Source organism: Atractosteus spatula, chromosome 21 (assembly GCF_055471065.1).
Source record: "Atractosteus spatula isolate fAtrSpa1 chromosome 21, fAtrSpa1.hap1, whole genome shotgun sequence".
NCBI classification, from domain to species: Eukaryota; Metazoa; Chordata; class Actinopteri; order Semionotiformes; family Lepisosteidae; genus Atractosteus; species Atractosteus spatula.
The window spans coordinates 14,486,676-14,508,697 of NC_142726.1; the positions used below are offsets into that span (position 1 = coordinate 14,486,676).

At 49.5% G+C, this 22,022-nt stretch overlaps 1 protein-coding gene across 4 annotated transcripts in view; it reads right to left on the minus strand.

Annotated features, from left to right (window-relative positions):
* The window catches only part of ripor1 (RHO family interacting cell polarization regulator 1), a 76,034-nt gene that overhangs the window by 10,209 nt on the left and 43,803 nt on the right, over positions 1-22,022 (minus strand). For 3 of the 4 annotated variants that reach the window (XM_088938925.1, XM_088938924.1, XM_088938923.1), the window contains exons 2-12: positions 15,162-15,288; positions 11,932-12,084; positions 11,407-11,485; positions 10,924-10,947; positions 10,375-10,428; positions 8,031-8,180; positions 6,808-6,871; positions 4,905-4,948; positions 3,881-4,006; positions 2,014-2,162; positions 1,287-1,416 (exon numbers count right to left, since the gene is read on the minus strand). In XM_088938925.1, coding sequence (XP_088795051.1) covers positions 1,287-1,416; positions 2,014-2,162; positions 3,881-4,006; positions 4,905-4,948; positions 6,808-6,871; positions 8,031-8,180; positions 10,375-10,428; positions 10,924-10,947; positions 11,407-11,485; positions 11,932-12,084; positions 15,162-15,262 — 1,074 coding nt within the window. In that variant the 5' untranslated portion in view covers positions 15,263-15,288. Of the gene's footprint in view, positions 1-595; positions 743-1,286; positions 1,417-2,013; positions 2,163-3,880; positions 4,007-4,904; positions 4,949-6,807; positions 6,872-8,030; positions 8,181-10,374; positions 10,429-10,923; positions 10,948-11,406; positions 11,486-11,931; positions 12,085-15,161; positions 15,289-22,022 lie in introns of all 4 variants that reach the window. The other variant, XM_088938926.1, reaches the window with a different exon arrangement.

Genomic DNA, 22,022 nt, shown 5'->3' on the forward strand with positions numbered 1-22,022 from the left:
AATAGATTTGACATTTGGATGTATTCTCTTTCAAATTAGGACTCATTTATCACAAGCTGCAGAAAGCACTACATCGCTCCACACCGAACACATGGTAAATACATTTAGTTAAGAAATTCTGAACAGCAGCCAAAGTCCCCACAGAAAGTTCACAACACAAAAGGGAGCTGGGAAGAGTGTGGGTCTGCGTGATTCATCACAGCATGAAGCAGGGCCACAGGGTCTCAGGCCAGCAGGCTACTAGACCGGTATCTGAGCCACCACAATCTTGGAGGACATAGGGTCAGACTTCCTGGAGAGTAAACAGACCATCAACCAGGACACGCACACAGAGAATGGGTGAAAGAATGGATAAATGGATTTATCCTCTTTCCACAGATGAAAAAATTAGGTTGTTCCAGGAAAACACTCTTGAGATGTGAAATACAGAAACAATTCTTTAAGAGCTGAAATGAAATACTGCAAAATAAGGGAGGAAAGGATTCTGGTGGTGAACTCCACTGTGGTGGCTCTGATTACAGCTACTGCAAAACTGGGCTACCAGGCATCTAGCTTGCCTACTGTCTTACACTCATACTGTCTTTCATCCACTTACGCTCAGCTGCATGTTACCAGCACAGGCAAGACGGACAGACGTGACATCACCGCACGAGCAACTCTGAGACAGTTTTTCAGCAAGGGTCTCCCGGAAAACATCCAGCAAGGACCACCTGCGTTTTTCTGTATCGGTTCGAGGAGGGTTCTTGTAGGATTAAGTGAACAGGACAGTCAAAATAACCATTGTTTGCTAGCACTTCACTCTATCACCAAAACAAATCTGCTATGTAAGAGATACTCTGGCTGACAAAAACATCTTGTGAAACATAATTGTGGGCCTGTCCTTTTCAATCCTTTAATGAGTATTAAAAGGATGGGGTGCTTTTCCAGGAGCAGCAATGGCTAAAACAGGTACTGGAGAGAGCCTGGTTAACACGTGTAGCCCAAGAATGAAGATGCAACATAGCCTGTAATAGCAGAACACTTTCAACAGCTCAAAAAGCTTTAATTGAATGTGAAATGTGAATTTAATCCCCTTTAGAGCGAGTACAATAAGCAGAGAAGAACAATTGCTCATCTCCTTTAAAAACACATCTTTCGCAGAAACAAGAATCCTGTACAGTTTTTAGTCAGCTAGGTAACCTGGAAGTTGTTCTGAGCAGACCTCCTGTAGGCAGTCTGTACAATACATACTGGGCTAGATGTGCCATCTGTAACACACAAACCACGAGAAACATGAATGAACTTACATAGAAGGCTTGTTCTCGCAGGGAAGGGGTGTCTGGGGGGCTCTGGTTGTAGGTAGAGAACCTCTTGTTGACTGTGGAGGCTTTGTTGACGGTGCTGGCAGTGGTGGTCTGGTCGTCCTTATCGAATGGACTGAAATCAAAGAGAGGAGAGGCTGCAACACTGGCCTTTCTTCACTGCCTCCAGTGCCGACTCGCATGCTGGCTCAACTAGAGCAACCCGACTGAAATAAGGACGAGTGAGGCCTGCTCAAAGACTGATGGACTCTAGCACTGTAAGAAAGGGAGGCCAGTTCAAGGGAGTCTCACTCAATGATAAAAACTGAATTGATGTAGATTTTTTTTTGCATGCTAGGGGAATTAAATATCCCCACGTCCATTTTCAATGACCGGGCAATCTAATAAAAGGTGGAAGGGGCCTGGCAGACAGTGGGCACAAGGCTGGAAACCCCCAGCTGGGATGCCAGCCCATTCACAGGGCTCTTGCGCGCACATCTACAGGTGATCATTTAGAGACACCAGTGTCCGGGTCAGCATGCTTCTTGGACTGTGGGAGGAAACCCAAGCCTCCAGAGAAACCCACCCTGACCCGGACGAGATCATGCACACTACACACCGGAGGTGCTCAGACAGAATCAACCCTGGGAATGCTGGGAAGCAGTGGTATTAACAAGGACATTCTATATATACACACACACACACTACAGAAAGAAGGAGCTGTAGTACTGACTTCCAGGAGACCTCCAGGCTGAGTTTGATGGTGCCCAGGTCATTGATGTCCACAGCCACAGTCTGGGGAAGGGCTGCAAACAGGTCCTTGGTTTCACAGGACACATTCCCCACTACCACGTGATTAGCCAGGCTCTTCAGCTCTGTCACCTGGGAAAGACATCGTTCAGCTCATTAGTGTTCCTCCTCCACTGGGTTTCAGTCTGAGAGCATCCTGCTCTTGAACTGGCGGTGATTTTGTGGCCCTTTGCTTCATTCTAATGCACTACCTGGGGATCAGGAGCCATACAGTATATTTACAGTCTGCATGTTAGGAACTTAGGGAAACAGGAAGTCTGTAAGCAACTGCTGCAAAAAGATATTCTCGACTAACGACTCCAGTTCGGCTGGTCACTTTGAAATGACTGGACATCGTTACCAAAACCAGCTGCCTTTATGAGTGTAGGTGAAAGCATGCATATGCATTCTCTGAGGGCAATTCTCTCGTGACCTGCTCTCCACAGAGGTGCAGTCAGGGCCCATGCTCATTTCACCTGCTAGGGCTCAGTCAGTGCGTCAATGGTGAAGCCAGGTGAGCAGTGTGAGGTAGTGCCAGGAACTGCATCCTTACATGACCTCGACATTCTGTTCGGCAGCCACAGCTGGACAGTTAGTGACGGTAATAGGATGAGAGCTTAACTGAAGAACTCTGCTGATAGCAGAGGACTGCACAACAAACGCTTGACCCAATTTATTTACAGTGGTACAAAGAGCAAAGGTGCCAGATCCTTAGATGCCTGGTTCCTCCAATTACTGATACAGAGTGACTGACTCTGTGGCTGAGAGTGTTGATCTGCTTTGCGAGAGCTGAGACAGGTTTAAATACAGCACAGTGCAAGACTACATTCTCCATCAAGCCAGTCTGTAGCCAGGTGTTCTAAATCACGGGAGACCAGCCCTCCTGGAGGGCTGGAGTGTCTGCAGGGTTTCAAGGTGTCTTTGAAGCAGCAGCATCTGTAGAGCCGGGAGAAACTGTTACATTAGTCCGGTGAAGCTGGTCTCCAGCCGGTCTAGCTCATTAAAACACACACGTTTTCCAGGACCAGGGCTGGACAAAGCAAAGCTGAACATCTGCAGGGAGGAACAAGCTGTAGCTTGGACTCCACCCTCCCAGCTGTATCGTTCACCGCATTAATCCATTTTATAAACAGGAAGAAGCCCTTCAAACAAAAAACAAATAATTCAAATAAAAAAAGCTTCTGGAAAAATTTCACCAGATTCCAAGTCTGGAACGTGGAATGGAAAAACAAAAACCAAGGAAGTTCCAAAATGCTGTCTTTCACACATTTTTCTCCTGGTCCTGCTGGCTCAGTCCACCTCAGAAAGGGTCTATGTACAGATCCTGGGGAAGACGCAATGATCTCTTCATAAAATCCGCCTTACGCTTTCCGATCCCGGTAAAATTCTAGTGTGGATGATGCCACTCGCCAACTGTACTTGGGTTCCCAAACCTAAGCACACAAGGAGCTGCTGGGGTTCAAGCAGCAACTCCAATCCTGGCAAATTTCAGGGTTGCTGCAGGCGCATGTTGACGTCGGTGAAGGACACGCCTCTCCTCCAATCAGAACTGAACTTCCTGCACGTGGCGGAACAGCTTGCAGTGTAATGAAGGGCTGGAGCCCGGATGCCCTTCCTTTCTCTCCCAATGTGGCTGCAGGAGTTGTCGCCACGAGTCAAGAAGGTAAAGACGTAACTGGCGATTCCACATCGGGTGGGTAAGAGAACAAAACAAAAAAAACAACTGGTGGTCCTAATTTTTTTTTCTAAAGATAGAAAGACAACACTACCAGGCCTGCTCAGAAAGCGGGAGGGACTTCCTGTCCCTTTACCTTGATGGACAGGAACTCGGTGATGAGTGGCAGGAAGACCATGTCCTCGCTGTCCCACACCTGCTTGCCATTGATCTCGATTCGGCCCCTCAACTTCCACCGCTGGCGCCCGTATTTCATGAAGATCTGAGAAGGTCAGAGGTCAACCACTGTGTCACAGCCTGGTACTTCCACACAGCAGTTTCACTATCGACTAAAACCAGAGGCCTGCAAGCTTCTGAGGTTTCATTTAAATACCTCAGATATGTAACATTTATATTGGACTAACTACACCTCAGGCCTCCAGTAGAGGAGCTGGAGACCCTGTTGTAATATTTTTTTTTTATTATAACGTTAATTCAAAACTAAGTTTACTGAAATCCTTTCATATTCTGTTTTTTTATTCTTCAGGAAAAAACATGAACCAGCCCTATTACATAGTAAACTACCAGGCTTGTGAGTCTCTTTTAATCCAAGAGAAATACTGCACTCGAGTTTGAGACGATTTTGCCGACAAATACTACTAAACTCTGCATGCAGATCAAGCCGTAACATTTCTGTGGTGAAATGTCTGCTGCACAACCTGCAGCTTCACATTGTAATTCTCGTAAACTCTCACTCTCGCCTGTGGTAGGACCAGCAGTTTGCGACAGTATGGCAACAAAACAGTACTTCCACAAAGTTCACCATTTGGTGCTTAATTCGGAATTTGTAAAATTTTGCAATAATGTCAATTTATTGTGTTAAAGAAATGTAATAACCTGTCTTAGAAATTGGGATAGCAGTTCCCTTTTAAGCAGAGCTGTAAAGTAAATTTAATAATCTGACATTTTTAAAAATCATCTTGTCTTCTTTCTAAAATGGCAATCCTAGTCCAAGCCCCAACCAGAATCCAGCCCTAGAATCGGGCCCTAATCCTTGGTCCAGCTCTGACACTAGCCTGTACCCAACCCAAAACCCCGGCTAGGACAACACTAAACCCAAGAAAGCTCCAGAAGAGGGATAAGCATCATCAGATCTGCTGTGGTGTAGCCGGTCCTCTTACCTCATACTGGTCACCAGCGCACAGCCGAGCGAAACCGGCCAGCCCTGGAATAGAGGAGGGGCAGACAGTGAGACATCGTCCCGATATCAAACACACCAGCCAACCCTACGCACACTGGCATCCTCGCTCATCTGCGCCCCGACATCAAACACACCAGCGCGCGCTAACAATCCTCGCTCATCTCCTTACAAGAGCCTCCCATTAGGGCAGGAGGCACTTCTTTTCACAGGGAGTGGTAGGAGTCTGGAACAAGCTTCCCGGCAATGTTGTTTTGTTGAAGTCAATACCCAGCCCTTTTTCAGAAATGGCTAAATGAGATCTTTGAATCAAGGAACTTATCACTACCAGATGGGCTCGAGAGGCAGAATGGGCCCCCTCTTGTTTATAACCTTCCTTGTGTTCTGATCCCTTTATGAGGCTTATGTCTGCACAGGTTTTGTGCTGATGGATTGCTGACTAAGGGGTGTACATATTACAGCGTATCTACTTCAACTAGAGTCTTCTGAAACATATTTTTAAAAAGCTCCATTGTGGGGTGAACAAGGACAGATGTTTATAAGTAGCATATAACAAGATACCAGAAATGAGAGACAAATTAAACTCTACAAAACTCTGTGTCTCAGTAGATTTGTTTTTTCCACCCAATGTCTAAAATTAGATGATCTGTCCATTTGCTGGCTAATTACCACATAATCAAGAATCTAATTTCTCTTTCCTCAATCTGGGATGCTCTACTTTCTAATAAAATTACATAAGGAAAAGAGAAGAAAGACAATTAGGAAACCCATTAAAAAGCTGAAAATTAGTTTCACTTTGTATCTAAAGGGCTGAGAAGTTCCCTCTTGTGCCTTGTTTGTGCCTGGGCGGAACACTGACTGCAGCGGTCATAATGACTGGATACTGAGATGGGGGCACCTCTGCCTTCAGAATCAGGGCTCCCCAATTTCACCCTGTCCGGGAAGAGTGACCCCATCCTCTGCACGGCTAGATTCAACGTCTGCACTTTCTGTGGCAGCGGCAGTCGCTTTGCCCCTCCCACAGAGGGCCGCGGTCCTTTATCTAGGCCAGGCCACATCCCCCGGGGCTCCGGGGTCACAGCTGGACGGCGCTGGAGAAATATTTTGATAAGACAGGGGGCTGGCTTACACTGCGAATGTGAGAGGGATGCGAGCCGGTCTATTCACAAATTGTTCTTATCCGAGCCACCGTGACCGTAGCAGAACATTCTGATTTTATCGTCCAGATTTAGGAAAAAAAACAAAAACAAGGATCTTTAACAAAATTCCTGGAAGAAACTTGAAGGGGAAAAAAGTGAAGCCGGGATAATTCAAATTAAAAATCTACACGGTCTCAGTCTCCACGAAAAGGGTGGCTGTGTACATGTAAGCACACATCTCGTGTAGTTTGAGGTTTTCAGTAGCCCCTGTTGAAAAGGTTCATGAATGGGGGAAACACTTCCACAGTGACTCCCAGACTTCATGACAGTATTCCGGTTCCCTATTTGACTTTTCTTTCCCTTTCTTCTGACACACTGCTGATTTCCCCTGGTCTGCGCCAGTGCTGGAAGGGAGGGTCCTTCCTGGTCCTCGGGGAGGGCAGTGCTGGGATCCGCCCAGCCCAGAGGTCTCGGCTTCCTTCCACCATGTGGGAGCCCATCTTGGTTGCTAGGCAACCTGCAAGCCCCACTCCCGCCACTGGCTGGATGTTCCATGACCTCACAGCTGTGCAGGATGGGCAGGCCGCCGACGGGCTTTCTCGTCACCTCTCCTGGATTGCTCACGGCTTGGCGGCGCCTGGACCTGGTATTTTACTCCTGCCGCAGTGCCATCGGGGTAAAATTCCCCCGGGGGTGTCGTCAGGACCGTGACGGCGCTAGCACCCCAGACACGGCTCACGGACTTACCCTTCATCTTCACATGGAACTCTCCCAGCTGGCTCTCCAGCTCGCTCTCCAGCATGCACATGTTCTGTACGGAGAGGGAAAACACCCCAGTTAAGGACAGACACTTTTTTTTTCCCCACTGGGCTCAATTGTCAGGATTCTCGCGAAGCCTGGAATGCCTCTCCTACACTGGCACCAAGGCCGGCTGTGGTCTGAGGTGATCTGAGTGAGTAAAGTATACGGAGGAGGTAAGGGCAGAGCTGACAGGAATCAGCATGGAGGCTCCCACAAACATGCAGGTGGGCTTTGACCATGACCGGCTAAGCTCAACTGTCCCTCTCCAAGAGGGGTTCGAGGCGGAACAAGGTGTTGAGGCTGGGACTACTAAGAGACGGAACCCAACAGGAATTCTGGGTCAAATCTCTTCCTCTCTTGTGCTGTTCTATTCTGCAAAGGCATTAGGAAATAAACGTACGTTTCCAACGACGCGTGTGGGCAAATATTATTAAATAACGCAAAGACAGAGCATCCCGTTTTTTTACAAACACAGTTCTGTCAACTCAGTCTTTCCTCAGACAAGCTGGCTGTCACAGTCAGAGCGGAGCGTTTCTGTTCCAGACACAGTCAGTATACACCAGGGGCTGCCTGTTCTTGCTATGGCAGGAGTGTGGTGTGACCAGCATGCTATTTGTTTGACCGTCGGATGCTATATAATTTGGGAGAGGCCCACACCATAGTCTGACACTGGAGTGCACTACTGCGTGCAATGAGCCTGAATCTTTAGAGCCCTAAAAAAATTAATGTAGGTAAAATGCTTGATGGAAACAGGCCTGTTTATTAGTTTAACAGAAGGTAAAGATAACAAAAAGCTGTCTTTGATTATAGACTGTAACAGAATTTTGCCTCGCTTCATGGATTTATCCTGATGAAATGGGGAAAAACTGATCGCAATCCTTGGTCAGGGAAGCGCTTGAAATTGGGCACATCTGAACAACTTGGATAGGAAACAAGCTCAGGGACTGTTTTATGTCAGCTCGAAGTATCCAAGTACAGGATGAAAAGGCACTCTTATATTGTTACTGTGGTGTTCAGGGGTACGGATTCCAATCTGAACGGAACATGATTTGAACTGTAAATGACAGTTATTAAGGAATTTATTAAGGTTTGGGAACTGTTCTAGTCCCGGGACTCAAGGAGAACTGTCGGGTGTGTGGCTGTGCGGTGCCCGGGTCACCCCGCCTCACCTCCGTGTACTCCTTGTAGCCCTTGTTGGCCTCGGACAGGCTCTCTCGGGCCTCGCGGCTGCCTGGGGAGGCGGTGTAGGCCTTCACCATCTTGTTGGCCCCGTCCCTCAGCCGGCGCTGCATGCAGTAGGCCTCGTACAGCTCGTCGATCTGAAACACAGTCGGGCCTCCGCGTCAACACCGCGCTCAGCAGGAAGGAGACCCAGCCAGGGGGAGGTTTGTACCCCCGGTTTCACCCGAACACGCGGAAGAGAGACTTCTCCACCCTGAAAAAGCCCAGCTGCAGGCATTTCATCGCCCTGTATATACAACAACTCCTTCCTGCTGCGGGGTTTTGTTGTTTTTAATTGCGTAAGCTTTTAATATTTAGACAGGGTTTTCACATGTAATCAATATTTACTAACAGGGGTCACAAAGGGGTTGAAAAGACTAATTAGTCAAAGCAAACCGGAATGCCAAAACAGGCAACAAGCTTTGCAGAGAACAGGAAAGATGCCTGGTCAGGGCTGGGTCAGCTTGAGAAGCCTCACAGAGCAATGTGTGCCTCTCAGGAGATAAAGCCTACAAAAGCACTAGGATTTGTCAAAGTGGATGTACTAAGATCAAAAATGAATGAGTAAACAGAGAAGGTTTTTCATTCTAAAACACCCATTCACTTGAAGTCCTCCCGAAGAGAGATTTTATTAGCAAAATGCATTTTCTCTCTAACATTGCACTTCCCTACAGCTTGTGTCCATCCTTTTCCATTTAAAGTGCCATTCTCCATGCTATTTCTCTCCTTCAATCCAGGTCCCTGAATTACCTGGAGGAAAGTGCTCCATTTCCGAGCCTCTAAAATCACCCACTACCTGTGCATAACCTGAAATATTCATCTCCAAGTCTCCTTCGGGATTTCAGAGAGTAATCTTTTTTTCTTCAATGAGCCAGAGTTCCAGCTCTCTTCTCACGACTGGCTCACTGGAGCAAGAAACCTGATCTTTACCATCCAGACAGCTACTTCCCCCCCCCGCCTTCCTTAATAACTTATCCAGAGAAAAAGAGCTGTTCTTCCCAGAGACTGGGGAAGCAGTCCATAAAAATACTTTATTCGGGGAGACTTCAGATGCTGCTGAAGTGATCCTGCCTGCTGGCCCTTGCCCTCATCCCTCTGCAGGACTGAGGGAATGTCATTCACTTGTCTTGAAAACAGCTGTGGTTATATTGTATTGTCCCTGAGCCACTCGCTTCAGATAAGGCACCTACTTCAAGTCAGGTAAATATTCACTGGACATCCAGAGACGCTCAGAAAAACACCAGATGTTGCATAGTATATAAACAATGGAGAATAAAAATGTATGATTGCTCCTCCTTCCTGAGATCCTCACGTAAAACCTGCTGAGTTCACATGGAGGGATTTACTGTGGACAGCAGTGTCTCTCTGTATTAAGGTAGTCAAGTAAAATTAGAGAGACCAGATTCCCAGTGTCCAGTGAAGGCGGCCACATGTTTCAGATAAGAACGTAAGAATGGTTACATTCAACAGGAGGACCTTCAGCTCATTTAACCTGTTATATAACTTTTTTGGGGAGAACCAATTAAATCTCAGAACTGCAACAGCAGAACTGCAGTCCTCCCTGAGCAATTAATATTGCCCTTACGCAGGCCAACAGCATGGAGCAGTTTTCAAGGTTCTGGAGCACACAACTAGAAGATTGTGGGTTCAATTCCTTAGGTTGTACTCTTGACAAAAGCACCACACCCAAATTGTCCCATTAAAAAAAAAAACAGCAGTATAACTGGCCTCAAACTCCAGTTTGCCAAAAGCATAAGCCAGAGAAATGAATAGTAGTATGATGATCTCTGGAGAAGAAGCAATTACTGTCACTTTCCTCTTGGCATACAAGACTAGGCTTTTACTAGACAGGTCTTGGACTCACAGGACCTTGTTGCAAAGAACCCACAAACACCTGCAGCTCCTTCAGTGCAGAGGCAACAGTAAGGACCAGAAAGACAGAACACAGCTCTTTCATGTTTACCACATCTATGGCTCTGGTTCTCCGATCAACTCCTTGCCCATCTGGTAGTGCTTTAGTGGTTGCCAGAGTACTTGAACTTGAAAATATTAAATCCCGCTGACAGCGTTTCTGAGAACTGCTGTCTCGTTCTCTTAACTGTTCCAGCTACCATACGCCACCTTGCGTAAGAGAACTGAACTCAGCTGCAGAGACGAGAGCTGTGAAAACTTTAACAGAAACATTAGCCTGTGGAAGAAGTGGATACGGATAACTCCTCTCCACCTGGTGCACACGTTTGACTCAGGAAGCTCACTGACTCGGACACAGTTCTGGCATCCAGCTGCTCTTACCTTACTCTGGTGAAACTCCAGCCTGCGCATGAACCTCTCAATGGCCTTCACTTGCTGTTGAAAGCAAACAAGAGTTTTCATCAAGACAGCCCAGAACAAACCCTGACCACCCCCCGAGAAAGGAAACTGCACGAGGAGCCCCGGGAGCCGGCCGCACAAGGAGCTAGCCGCACGAGGAGCCACGGGAGCACCAAGCACAAAGAGCCCCCGGAGCCAGCCGCACGAGGAGCCCCCGGAGCCCCCCACACGAGGAGCCCCCGGAGCCAGCCGCACGAGGAGCCCCCGGAGCCAGCTGCACGAGGAGCCCCCGGAGCCAGCCGCACGAGGAGCCCCGGGAGCACCACGCACGAGGAGCCCCCGGAGCCAGCTGCACGAGGAGCCCCGGGAGCCAGCTGCACGAGGAGCCCCGGGAGCCCCCCACACGAGGAGCCCCCGCAGCTAGCCGCACGAGGAGCCCACTGCATTTAGATACATCAGACAATGAGATGCAAACTGAAGGGAGAGAAAGGTTTAGAAACCCAATTGAAGAAACAGGAGAAACATTCTCACCTTGTCCAGTTCATACAAAAAGCCCTGCAAATGAAACAGAATGAATAAAGTTCTTATTATATAGAAAAACAAAAACATAAACACACAGATAAGCAGCACTGAACTGGGCCTGTTTTAGGCTCTCAGGCAACACAAGGTAAAATTTTATAAATCTGTAGACTAGAAACAATTTCAGCAAATTGCAAAGGTTATTTTAAAAGTATATTTTTAAACATCAACTGAAAATCTCCTCACTCGGCCCAGCCAGAGAGCTGTTCTTCCTGTACAGTAAGACAGCAAGAGGGGATAAAGGACTTCACCTACATTCCTGTTCAACTCCAGGGTGCTCGGATGTGCTCTGAGCAACGAAGTGGTGGCACACACTCAACACAAAACGTTCAGGCCTGAGCAGAAAATCACTGTGGAAGGAGCCTGTCCATCCAAGGGACACGTATGCAGACATGCAAGCAAGGCTAGAGGTCACGGGGGCGTGTCAGGACTCACCAGCCGGGAGTTCCTCTTGGACTCTCTCATCTGCCGGCTCAGGCTGTCCAGCTCCAGCTGGTGGACCTGCAGGTAGGCCCTGAGGGGGACAGCCACCAGACACATCAGTTCTCAAACAGGATAGACGTCCCCGGGTTGACAACAAAAACAAAAATGGCTCTGGCTCTGCGACCTCAGCTCCACCCCCACCCCCCCTTCTTTTCCTCAGGGCCTGCGGGCAAAGCAAGTCACATGGGAGGGAGTTCATGCAGGAGCTGTGCACCCACACGGGCTGGGCCGCGCCCGTACGGTCAGCAGGGTCCACTCGCCAGGAAATCAAGGAAAACATTTTATTTTTCCTTTCACTGGGACGCCAAGATTGTTCAAATGACTAAATAAAAAACAATCCCTTAAAAAAGACCCTGAAAACTCCACGTGTGTTGGAGACATTAACTGCGCTGTGGAATGCCGCACTGAGAATGGGGTGGGGCTACGCTGTAAAAGGGGCGGGGCTGTTCTGCAAAGGGGGCGGGGCTCCATTCTTACTGCAGGCCTCTCTTCAGTGCCTCGTAGACCTCATCCAGCCGCTCGGGCTGCGGGACCTTGGGGGGCGGAGACTTGGTAGAGAGGGTGAACATCCTGCTGCTGCGCGAGGGCGTCCTCCTGGGGCACGCAGGGGTGCTGAACACCGACAGGTTCCTGCCCCGAAACAAAGCACAGGTCAGCAGCTCCACGCACGCACCACACCCCACCCCTCACCCCCAGTGGCCATCCCAGCTCTCACACCCACAACGCCCATCGGCTGAAATAGGTAAAACACAGTTTCAAACATCGCGTTTTTGTCTCTCCCCCTTTCATACTGAAAGAAATATGGCGATTCTAGTCAAGAAGGAAGAGAACAAGTAATAGGTTTATTCCATGCTGAAAAAAAGAAGAAAGAGAACACAACGTTTCGGCCGTGGAGCCTTCTTCAGGTGTGTGAACATCTGTCGCTGTTGTGCATCACGTGCAGAAGCTGCCTCATGTGCACAAAAGCGCGTTGCTCTGGTTTCCTGCAACAACTGGTACTGGTAAGAAGGAAGAGAGCCATCTACTGCTCCACGAAAACCGATACCATTAGCTCTTAACCTGGTCATTGCCAACTAGAATTCAGAAAAGGATTCAAACAATTCTCCGAGCTCGAGCTCAGAACATCTCAAAGTCCTAATCCCAGATCTGTCGCTGTTGTGCATCATGTGCAGAAGCTGCCTCATGTGCACAAAAGCGCGTTGCTCTGGTTTCCTGCAACAACTGGTACTGCTGCCGAGGATCAGAGCCTGCACGCTGCAGCTTTCCGAGCCTCACTTTCCTACGTCCTGCAGCTCAGCACAGAAGGGCTCAAGCGCTCCGCTCCCCAGTCCTAGGGCAGGATGGGTGCTCGGCTGGCGTCAGAGGGCACCGTGACAACAAGATCGGATTGATGGAGACCCCCGGGACACCTTCTGTGCCGTCATCGGCCTGGCTTTGGTCAGCACTCAAAACGAGCTGTTTTTACCAAGAAAAGTACAGAGAATGAAATGCCAGAAGCGCAAACGGAAATTTGTAAATTCCATTGTCGAAAGAGGGGTAAAACAAACGTCGTCATCCTCCAGTCTGGCAGTGATCGACATGGCCCCTGGGTGAGACAGCAGGAAGGGAGCCAGCAGACAGACAGGATCTTCATTCCTCGGCACGAGGACTCGGGAGCTACAGTTCAGCTGCACTCCTCTATTTTTTATACCTCTGCCACTGCAGGGGCCACAGTCACCCCTCTTTCTGCTCCCTCCCATTCCCAGCAGACCAGATTAGCCCGGCTTGCACGCAGGCAGGCAGTCTACTGCTGGACACTTGTCTGCAGGGCTGCTCAGGCCCAGAGACGCCCAGCTGCACGAGCTGCAGGCTCATGTCAGGGCCCGTACTCGAGAGAGAGAGTACAGTGCAGCAAGAGCAAACAAAACACAGAGAGGCACGTCGGACCAACAATTAAAAATGCTTGTCAAACAACACTGTGATCATTCTCTACACTGTCCTGCTATTTAAAGTAAAATTACAGGACACTCTGCAAAGGAATAGAGCTGTAAATATGGACTCTTCATCCAGATCTCCTGGGTGTAATTTGCTTTGTTCTGGGAGGGTTGAAAGGGGCTTGTTGGTGAAGGCAAAGGGCATGTGAAACCCATTTGTTTTCAATTAGGATATTTAACTCCCTGTTCATTTTTTCTCTCTGTAGAATCACATCGGCTGCAGTTTTTTGTGTTTTCCAAGGTTTCTCCAAACAGCTCTGTTGAGTAAGAAGTGATAACCGAGTTCCTAAGACAAACACAGTAAGTTTATTTTCCTTAACCGACCCCTGGCCATTCTGGTGTGGGAACAGGAGCTGTGCAAATTAAGCATAACAGGAAAGACATCCACTTCACAGCACTACAAAAATACCAGCACTCCAATTTTCCCCATCACGGATGGAGGACACTCCAGTTGCACTCTCCAGTGTTTCCTGCTCTCTATTTATTATGTCTCTTCCTTCCATTGGACCAGAAAATGGCTCTCAATCATTACTCAAGTTTTCAAAGGTGACATTACATAAAAAACAAACAACATTCAACCTAGAGAAATGATGTTGGTTCTCGTGAAGTTTTTCAAGTACTGAAATGAAAGAGAACCCCCCATTCTCCTGATTGAAATCAGAAAGCTTTCCGCAGAATACAAGACCAGCGCCACAGAAACATATTTCTCCCAACAAAGTTTCAATTAAGCCAGCCTCCAGGGTTGTTGGGAGTGAATCTAGCTTCCTTCCTGTAAATTTATCGAAAAGCATGGCTGTGCCTGAGCTATTAAGAATAAACCAGACTGATCTTTTCCATCATCTGCTTTCAAGCCATCGACCGTGGAGAGAGAGAGACAGCAGCTAACAGGAAATGGATGGCGTGGGCTCTGTAGACTTCCTGTCAGGTGTGGCTTGCTGTCAGGGTGTAGGCTTAGTTTTAAATACCCACATCTTTACTCCAGACGCTCAAAGTTGATGTCTTGGCTATAGCAGCGTGAGAACAAATGTTTTTGTTTTTTGTCCTGTAGAATCTGATTTGAACTTTACTTTTAAGAGCTCAATATATACAACAACAAATAACACCAGAAAATTAATATGCTTTTCATCCGAATTCTTATATTCTTGTAGGTGCACATTTCCTCATTCTCCCCCATGTGAGACTGTGGGATTCAGAGCTGAGATGTCACCACAGAAATCGCACCTCACCCCAAGATCAGTTACACTACATATCAAACTCAGTGGAAATTTAATACAAGGTTGTCTTTGTCAAGAAACGTAAAAAGAAAGGACCCCAAAGAACCCTTTGTGAAGGTTTTAATTTGATCTACAACACTGCACACACCATCTGAACCTGTAAAGGAGAATTATTCAAATCTTTATAACAAGTGTTGCAGTCAAGCAAATGCAAACTTACTTGAAATCAGAACCCATTAGTTTTTAATCACTTGTTCCAACCGTTTTTACTCTTGCACTTTAAAATTGATGTATCCTATTCTAAACCAAATGGCCTTGTTGAGATGCTCACATCAACAATGTGATTATAGAAAGTGAAGCGAAGTGGGCTGGACTGTGTGTTTACATGTGTGTACAGAAAGTGAAGCAAAGTGGGCTGGACTACATGTGTGTACAGAAAGTGAAGCAAAGTGGGCTGGATTGTGTGTTTACATGCGTGTACAAAAAGTGAACCGAAGTGGGCTGGATAGCCCTCACTGACCTGTAAGGCTTGTCGTGGGAGGAGTTGACTCCGGCAAACGACTGACTCCTAGTGATGGGGGTGGAGAGGATGCGACGGGATGGGCGCACCGAGAGGGACATGGTGGACACAGCTCTGGAAGGACTCCCTGTGGGACAGGAGAAGACAGACAAGAGGTCAAGGGTCCGCAGTCCAACACCGACGGGGATCAACAGCAGGAAGATCCAGAGGCAGCTGAGACACATTCCCTCCCTACAGCCACCCACTCCACAAACAGCAGCCCTCTGACCAGGACATTTCCACCTTGAACAACTGGTGACAGTCTAGATTTGTATTAATTTCACAGATGGGTCCTTATGAAGAATTTTCTAGCAGCCACAATTATAGGCCACCAGTCCTGTCCAGCACTTTTATCCGTGACCTTATGTACTGTATGCTGGGATGCTACTTAATGCATTAGCCACACCTGTGTGGACGACCTAGCTTTCAGTAATCTTGGTGTCCCCCTTTTACTCAGGTGTTTCCATGTTTTTGTCCACTACCTGTATGAGGACTATAGCCAGGAGCAAACCCAGTGAGGCCGATACCTCTTCTGCACAGAAGGCCTGGCAAAGGCTGTGAAAACGCACAGCAGAGCTGTCAGAAATGCACAGATGAATCACCAGTGATCCCTTCCATAGTCCTCTGAGTGACGTTCCTGCATAATAAGCTTGCTTTAAGGGAAGGACTTCTGCTTTTTTAGATCTTATTTCATCAAGTAAGCCCTTTCAAAACAGCTGCTCATTGGCTGTGATGAGCTGGACAGCTCCCACTTCTCGGTACTGTACTCCGTCTGCTGGAGGAGTGAAAGTGAAGCACCTTACTTAAGGGTACGACAGCTGCACCTCACCTGGGATTTGAACCTGTGAGCCCCCTCCCCCACCTCTCCGTCTGGACATTTAGACTGCCAACCATTACTCCACATTTCTGCTTAATTTTTAAAATACTGTTTATATTCTTGTGAGTTTCTCAACAACAATCCTTTCATCCAGCCTCAGAAAACAAAACAATAGCTTAGAATCCCAGACCAGCTATAAATAGACATTAGTCATAACAGGTTCTGAAAGCCTCCAAAACTGTAAAACTGATTTTGCCACGTCTGAATGAAGCCTCTCTTAAGTGCGGTTCCTTCTTCACAATCTGTGAATCTGAAATACTTCACTGACAGAACCGCTTATGAGCCAGTGCTTGCCGAGGCTCGTGCAGTGGGTCTGAGCCACTGTTTGCCGAGGCTCGTGCAGTGGGTCTGAGCCACTGTTTGCCGAGGCTCGTGCAGTGGGTCTGAGCCAGTGTTTGCCGAGGCTCGTGCAGTGGGTCTGAGCCAGTGTTTGCCGAGGCTCCTGCAGTGGGTCTGAGCCAGTGTTTGCCGAGGCTCCTGCAGTGGGTCTGAGCCAGTGTTTGCCGAGGCTCCTGCAGCGGGTCTGAGCCAGTGTTTGCCGAGGCTCCTGCAGCGGGTCTGAGCCAGTGTTTGCCGAGGCTCCTGCAGCGGGTCTGAGCCAGTGTTTGCCGAGGCTCCTGCAGCGGGTCTGAGCCAGTGTTTGCCGAGGCTCGTGCAGCGGGTCTGAGCCAGTGTTTGCCGAGGCTCCTGCAGTGGGTCTGAGCCAGTGTTTGCCGAGGCTCGTTCAGCGGGTCTGAGCCAGTGTTTGCCGAGGCTCGTGCAGCGGGTCTGAGCCAGTGTTTGCCGAGGCTCCTGCAGTGGGTCTGAGCCAGTGTTTGCCGAGGCTCGTTCAGCGGGTCTGAGCCAGTGTTTGCCGAGGCTCGTTCAGTGGGTCTGAGCCAGTGTTTGCCGAGGCTCCTGCAGTGGGTCTGAGCCAGTGTTTGCCGAGGCTCCTGCAGTGGGTCTGAGCCAGTGTTTGCCGAGGCTCCTGCAGTGGGTCTGATCCAGTGTTTGCCGAGGCTCGTGCAGTGGGTCTGAGCCACTGTTTGCCGAGGCTCGTGCAGTGGGTCTGAGCCACTGTTTGCCGAGGCTCGTGCAGCGGGTCTGAGCCAGTGTTTGCCGAGGCTCGTGCAGTGGGTCTGAGCCAGTGTTTGCCGAGGCTCGTGCAGTGGGTCTGAGCCAGTGTGCGGTGCGTCAAGTAAGAATCTGCGCGAGCTGGAGCAGCTGATCGCCCCTCTGGGTGAGGGTTACAGCCCGACTCCTGGGCTCCCGGTCTGTTCCTCAGCCTTCGGATGGCGGGACACAGGTCTCGCGAGTGCTTCTGAAAAATCATCTCCACTTTTTCCAGGAGCTTTTTCAGGCCGGAAAGGATCAATACTCCAGATTTAGCACCTTCTTTCTCCTCTTCCTCTGTGCACAGAGTAACAGGTTCTCCTTCGCTGCATAAACAGAAGCCGTGCATGCTTCAGTGCTCCAGCCAAGTCAATGCGTTAAATGCTTTCAGTTTGATAATGTCGACTGAACCCTGTGTGACGGCCTCTTGTGGAAGCAGAGATGCAGGAAACAGTCACATGCTCTGGCAGCTGACTTTGAACAGAGTACCATGGAGGAACGCAGACTTCCCCCATGCTTCCCGCTTAGAGCCGAGCGCAGACACAAAGAGCTGACAGCTCAAGGCTGGGAAACCAAAACAGAGAAGTTTAACACACTATACAGCGAACAAACCGCTAGTGTGTACAGGCAATAGGTTTTCCTCTTAAAAAAAAAAGGGCCATTAGTTACCATCCAGTCTGGCTTTATTAGACTTGAGAGTCAACATGTGAACCCTGTTTTCCCAAGCTACATAAACTGCACTAGCACCATGGCATCTCAGTTCATCTGACCCTTTTCAATTTACTCACAGCATTCCAGCGCACACACTCGGGGCATTGTTAGAACGCCCCAGCGAAGCCCACAGCGACGTCGCCGCTGCAGCAATTCAGGAACAGAGCGCTTACTGTCCGAGCACTGAGGGAAGACGGTGGTTTGCGTCGCTACACGAGTTACCCGAGAGGGCTGAATACGGCAGGTTAGGCGCACAGTGCTAGCTCGGAAGTGAAGGAGTTCCTCACGGGGGGTTTATTTTACTCTTGCCTTCATCATCACATTGTGAGGGGGTTTGTAATTCAGCGCTGCAGGGCAGTGGGGAGCTGCACAAACTGACCGACTGGTGGGAGAAAAATCATCTCCACTTTAAACGCCTCAGCACTCGGCTGTGCTCGGGGCGACCCGCGGTTCCGGTGGAACCCCAGGGCCCGGCCAGCAGCAGTGCAGGAAACAGCAGCGCAGCAGGGGAAGGGTTCAAAGGCGACTGGGCCCTGTGAGGTTCTGGGTCTTGACAGAGAGGGACCTCCCCCACCTCACACCCCCTGCAGAACAGCTGGGCCCTGCCCCCGCACAGGGCGCCCTCTGCAGGTGGCCGGGAGAGGGACGGCGCCCCAAGGCGGCTCGCTCTGGGGTCACCGCAGGGCACAGCTGACGCACCCAGGAGTAGGGCCGGGTGATTCAGCCACCAGGGAGAAGTGGGGTGGGCACGTGAGTCCGAGATCCGCCAGAGGCGAGCCGAGGGCACCCGCCGCCCGCTGCGGACAACCTCCTTTCACAATTCCAGCCACGACGAGCTGGAAAAGGGAACTTGCTCAATCGTTAACTTTACACAAGCTGTGTATCCACCTGCTCACCACGTTGTACGTTACTTCAAGAAATACACTTCTGTTATAGGGTTATGCATCGATGGGCTGCCTGTTCTTTGTGTAGGATTACAGAACAAGAATGATCTTGCTCTCCCCATGTCAGATTAAGAACTGAAGGGACCCTGTTCTGGATGTGCTGGAAGTGACTGGAGCAATGGAACGGACTACAGCACAGCAATACAAACAGATTCAGTCCCTACAGCAGGCAGGGCCTGCAAGCCCAGAGTGAAGATAGCTGGGCAAACAACTCTCTGCACCAAGAGATTACGCACTGCTGGGGGCTTCAGACACTTCCTCTTTCTTCTCTTTTTAAGGGAGCCATCAGAGAAAAAGGATGATCAGCCCTTTGAAATGACGAGCCGAGTTGCAAAGCATTTATTTGGCTGCAGTTCCTTGGAGTCACTGCAGAATCCACTGTTCAGAGCACAAGCAAGGCAAATACACAATACAGCTCATTAACTCACAAATATTTACTTAACACGGCAGCCACTGCCGGATCGCTTCCAGGACACGGGGTTTAGACAATCGCAGGTTTTTTCCGAACTGACTGGAAGCGGTAAGGAAGACTAGAATAACTCCCTTTGATTACTGTATGGAAACCTGGAAATCCCGCAAGATTCCCAACGCTATTTTTTAAAACGGCATTTTTCTTTAAAAAAAAAAAGTGAAGAGTAGAAAACCACCTGGACTTCACGACACAATTAAATTCCGCTTCCTCCCTGGAAACGTCTTCTAATCACAGATTATAGGTGCCTACAGGTTTTACAAAACCCATCCACACTTTGAAAGACAGAAGTGCGTTTGTGCTGTACCCTCTTTCCAAAGCAGCCAGTCAGCTACAGAAGCACCGCAGCCAGTGGCAAGTGCAGTTGAACTCCATGACTCCGAAAACCTTCACTGCCATCATTTTTTACATCTAAATTGCAGTATGTATTAAATTTCAAGCCGACGGGCAGCCAGAGAACAGACCTGGTTCACTCCGCCAGCTCAGAAAACGCCACGCTCTGGGTAGTTCGTCTCCGACAGGTCTGATAACCCTACCGTGTTCTGGAAAGACCAGCACCACGGATTCACCTCTGTGATCTGTGCTGCTGCTGGGAACTGGGAAACAAATCCTGGAGGTTTCTGTCCCCTTCCATGCCATTCACCCCCAGCCAGCACTCCGAAGTGTCCCGCGCGGAAACAACACGTCACGTTGTCGAGCCCCCCCCCCCCCTCCCCTGGCTCGGCGGCTGCCCCGTTGCTTTTCCAGAACAATCCCAGTGTTTTCCACAAAGCCGAATGAAAGAGGATGGCACACCCTGTGTCACACGCTAAGCTCTTTCCTGAGTTTCCACCGCCCTCCCAGAGTGTGCGCGCGCCGCGGTTCGGAGGCGGCACAGGGCTTCTCGTCCTCTCCGGGCCGAGCCACGCTGCTCGCGGGGCTTTCAGTCCCCCCCCGGCTAACACGGGCGGGGAACAAAAACCTGCCCGCGGCGAAGGGCTGCTCTGTCCTTCAGGCATTCTCTCGCACATTCCAGGCATTGCGGGGATAGTCGGGGCCTGGTACTGAGGAGCTGCTTTTCCACGTTCCTTCCGAGCGCTGGCAGGGGAGAATTCGGGGGGAGGGGGCTGGGGGTGTCGTGTGACGATGCTGTCAGACACGCCAGGCGGCCTGGGGAGAGACTAGAAAACACAGAGTGCCAGTGGACACCAGTGCCACTCTCACTGCCCGTCCCATTGAAATACGCAGCGTCACAAGGCATCTTCACAACAGCACGGACCCATTACGGCTACAGCTGTTGGAAGTACGAGAAGAATGAATATATTGCTGCGTGCATTTTCCGACATTCTAGTTAAAAGACTGGGATCACTGTATTTGTAACCTCAGCGACATTTCGTTGCTTTCACAGGTTTCATTATCGAGGCCGGGGCCTTTGCATACTGTAGCGTATCATTTTGAAAATTGCTTAGCCTGTGGCAAGACATGTCTTCAGCACCAGCGAGACAAGAAACCTGCGCCTTCTCAGCCAGGCTGGGTGCACTGGAGTACCTCAAAACACACACACAAAAGAAATGGATGGGCTACAGATGTGTCTTAACCGAGCACAGCTGCAGAGGCTGGTCTCGGTAAACAACCAGGAAGGAGCGCAGAGCCAACAAAGTCAGGCAGCTCTTCACTGTTCGCAGACAGCAGAGGTGTTCATCAAGAAAGCAGACTGGATACAGGATACAACGCCACAACACCATGCAGGTGTATCTTACAAGCTGTTTCTCTGACTGCAGTTACAGAAATGCTCTGATGCAATTCAGACTCTTTATAGGGTTGGCAGATTACAGATGACATTTTTCCAATTGTCATGCTGGATATTCAACCAAGTTCATATCACCCATTCAGATTCAGTTTTGCTCACACACTGGCTTTTCGTTACCAGCAGGACTCCAACTTCGTCGATAACATTGTTGAAGAAAGAGGAACAAAAACAGATGTTACACCTTCAGCAAATATTACACGTGCTCCTTTTCACTGCACAGAGCTCAGGCTCAAGGCTGGTTCCTACTTGGTAAGCCCAGAGCTGCGAGCACAGTAATGGCAAGGGACAGAGAGAAAGTTGCAAGAGGCAAATCATGAGTGTCACACTTTGTACTCTGGTGCAGACTTCCAGCTGGAATGAAGCACCGATACCGATGTGCTGTGTTGAGTCAGAAAGGCAACCATCACTTTCCTCTCCTGCGGGAGAGACGTCCCTAGTCAGGGAAGACAAACCAGACCAACCGACAGAGCATTCCTTGCTGGAGTGGATCAGATTGGAAGACGTCAGAATGTGACTGCAGACGGACCAATTAGAATCAGCTCCAAAGCCTGGAGGAGTGGGCATACTGCACCGTCCTCTGGCAGGGTGAAAAGGGGAGCGAGGGGTTATATGACGGCAACCTGCAGATGAAGCCCTAAGCCCATCTTCCATACTCCTCCTTGTTCCTCTCTGCACAAGCCTTCCGTTTCCTGTGGGCCAGTCCCGGGAGGGGCTGCGCCTTCCCCCTATTCTCTGAGCGCGGGCCAAGCCCATTCCCTTTCCTGCCCCCGACCCCCCCCCTCCGCCCGAGGAGACTCTCGCACCAAGAGCCCGAGAGGGAAGCCCGGTGAGTTAGCTCAGTGGTTCTCGGTCCTGTCCTCTGATCTAACTGCCAGTGCGAAATGACACCAATAACTGATCCATTTTCTCGTTTAGGCTTTTCTCTCAACACGCAGGCCTT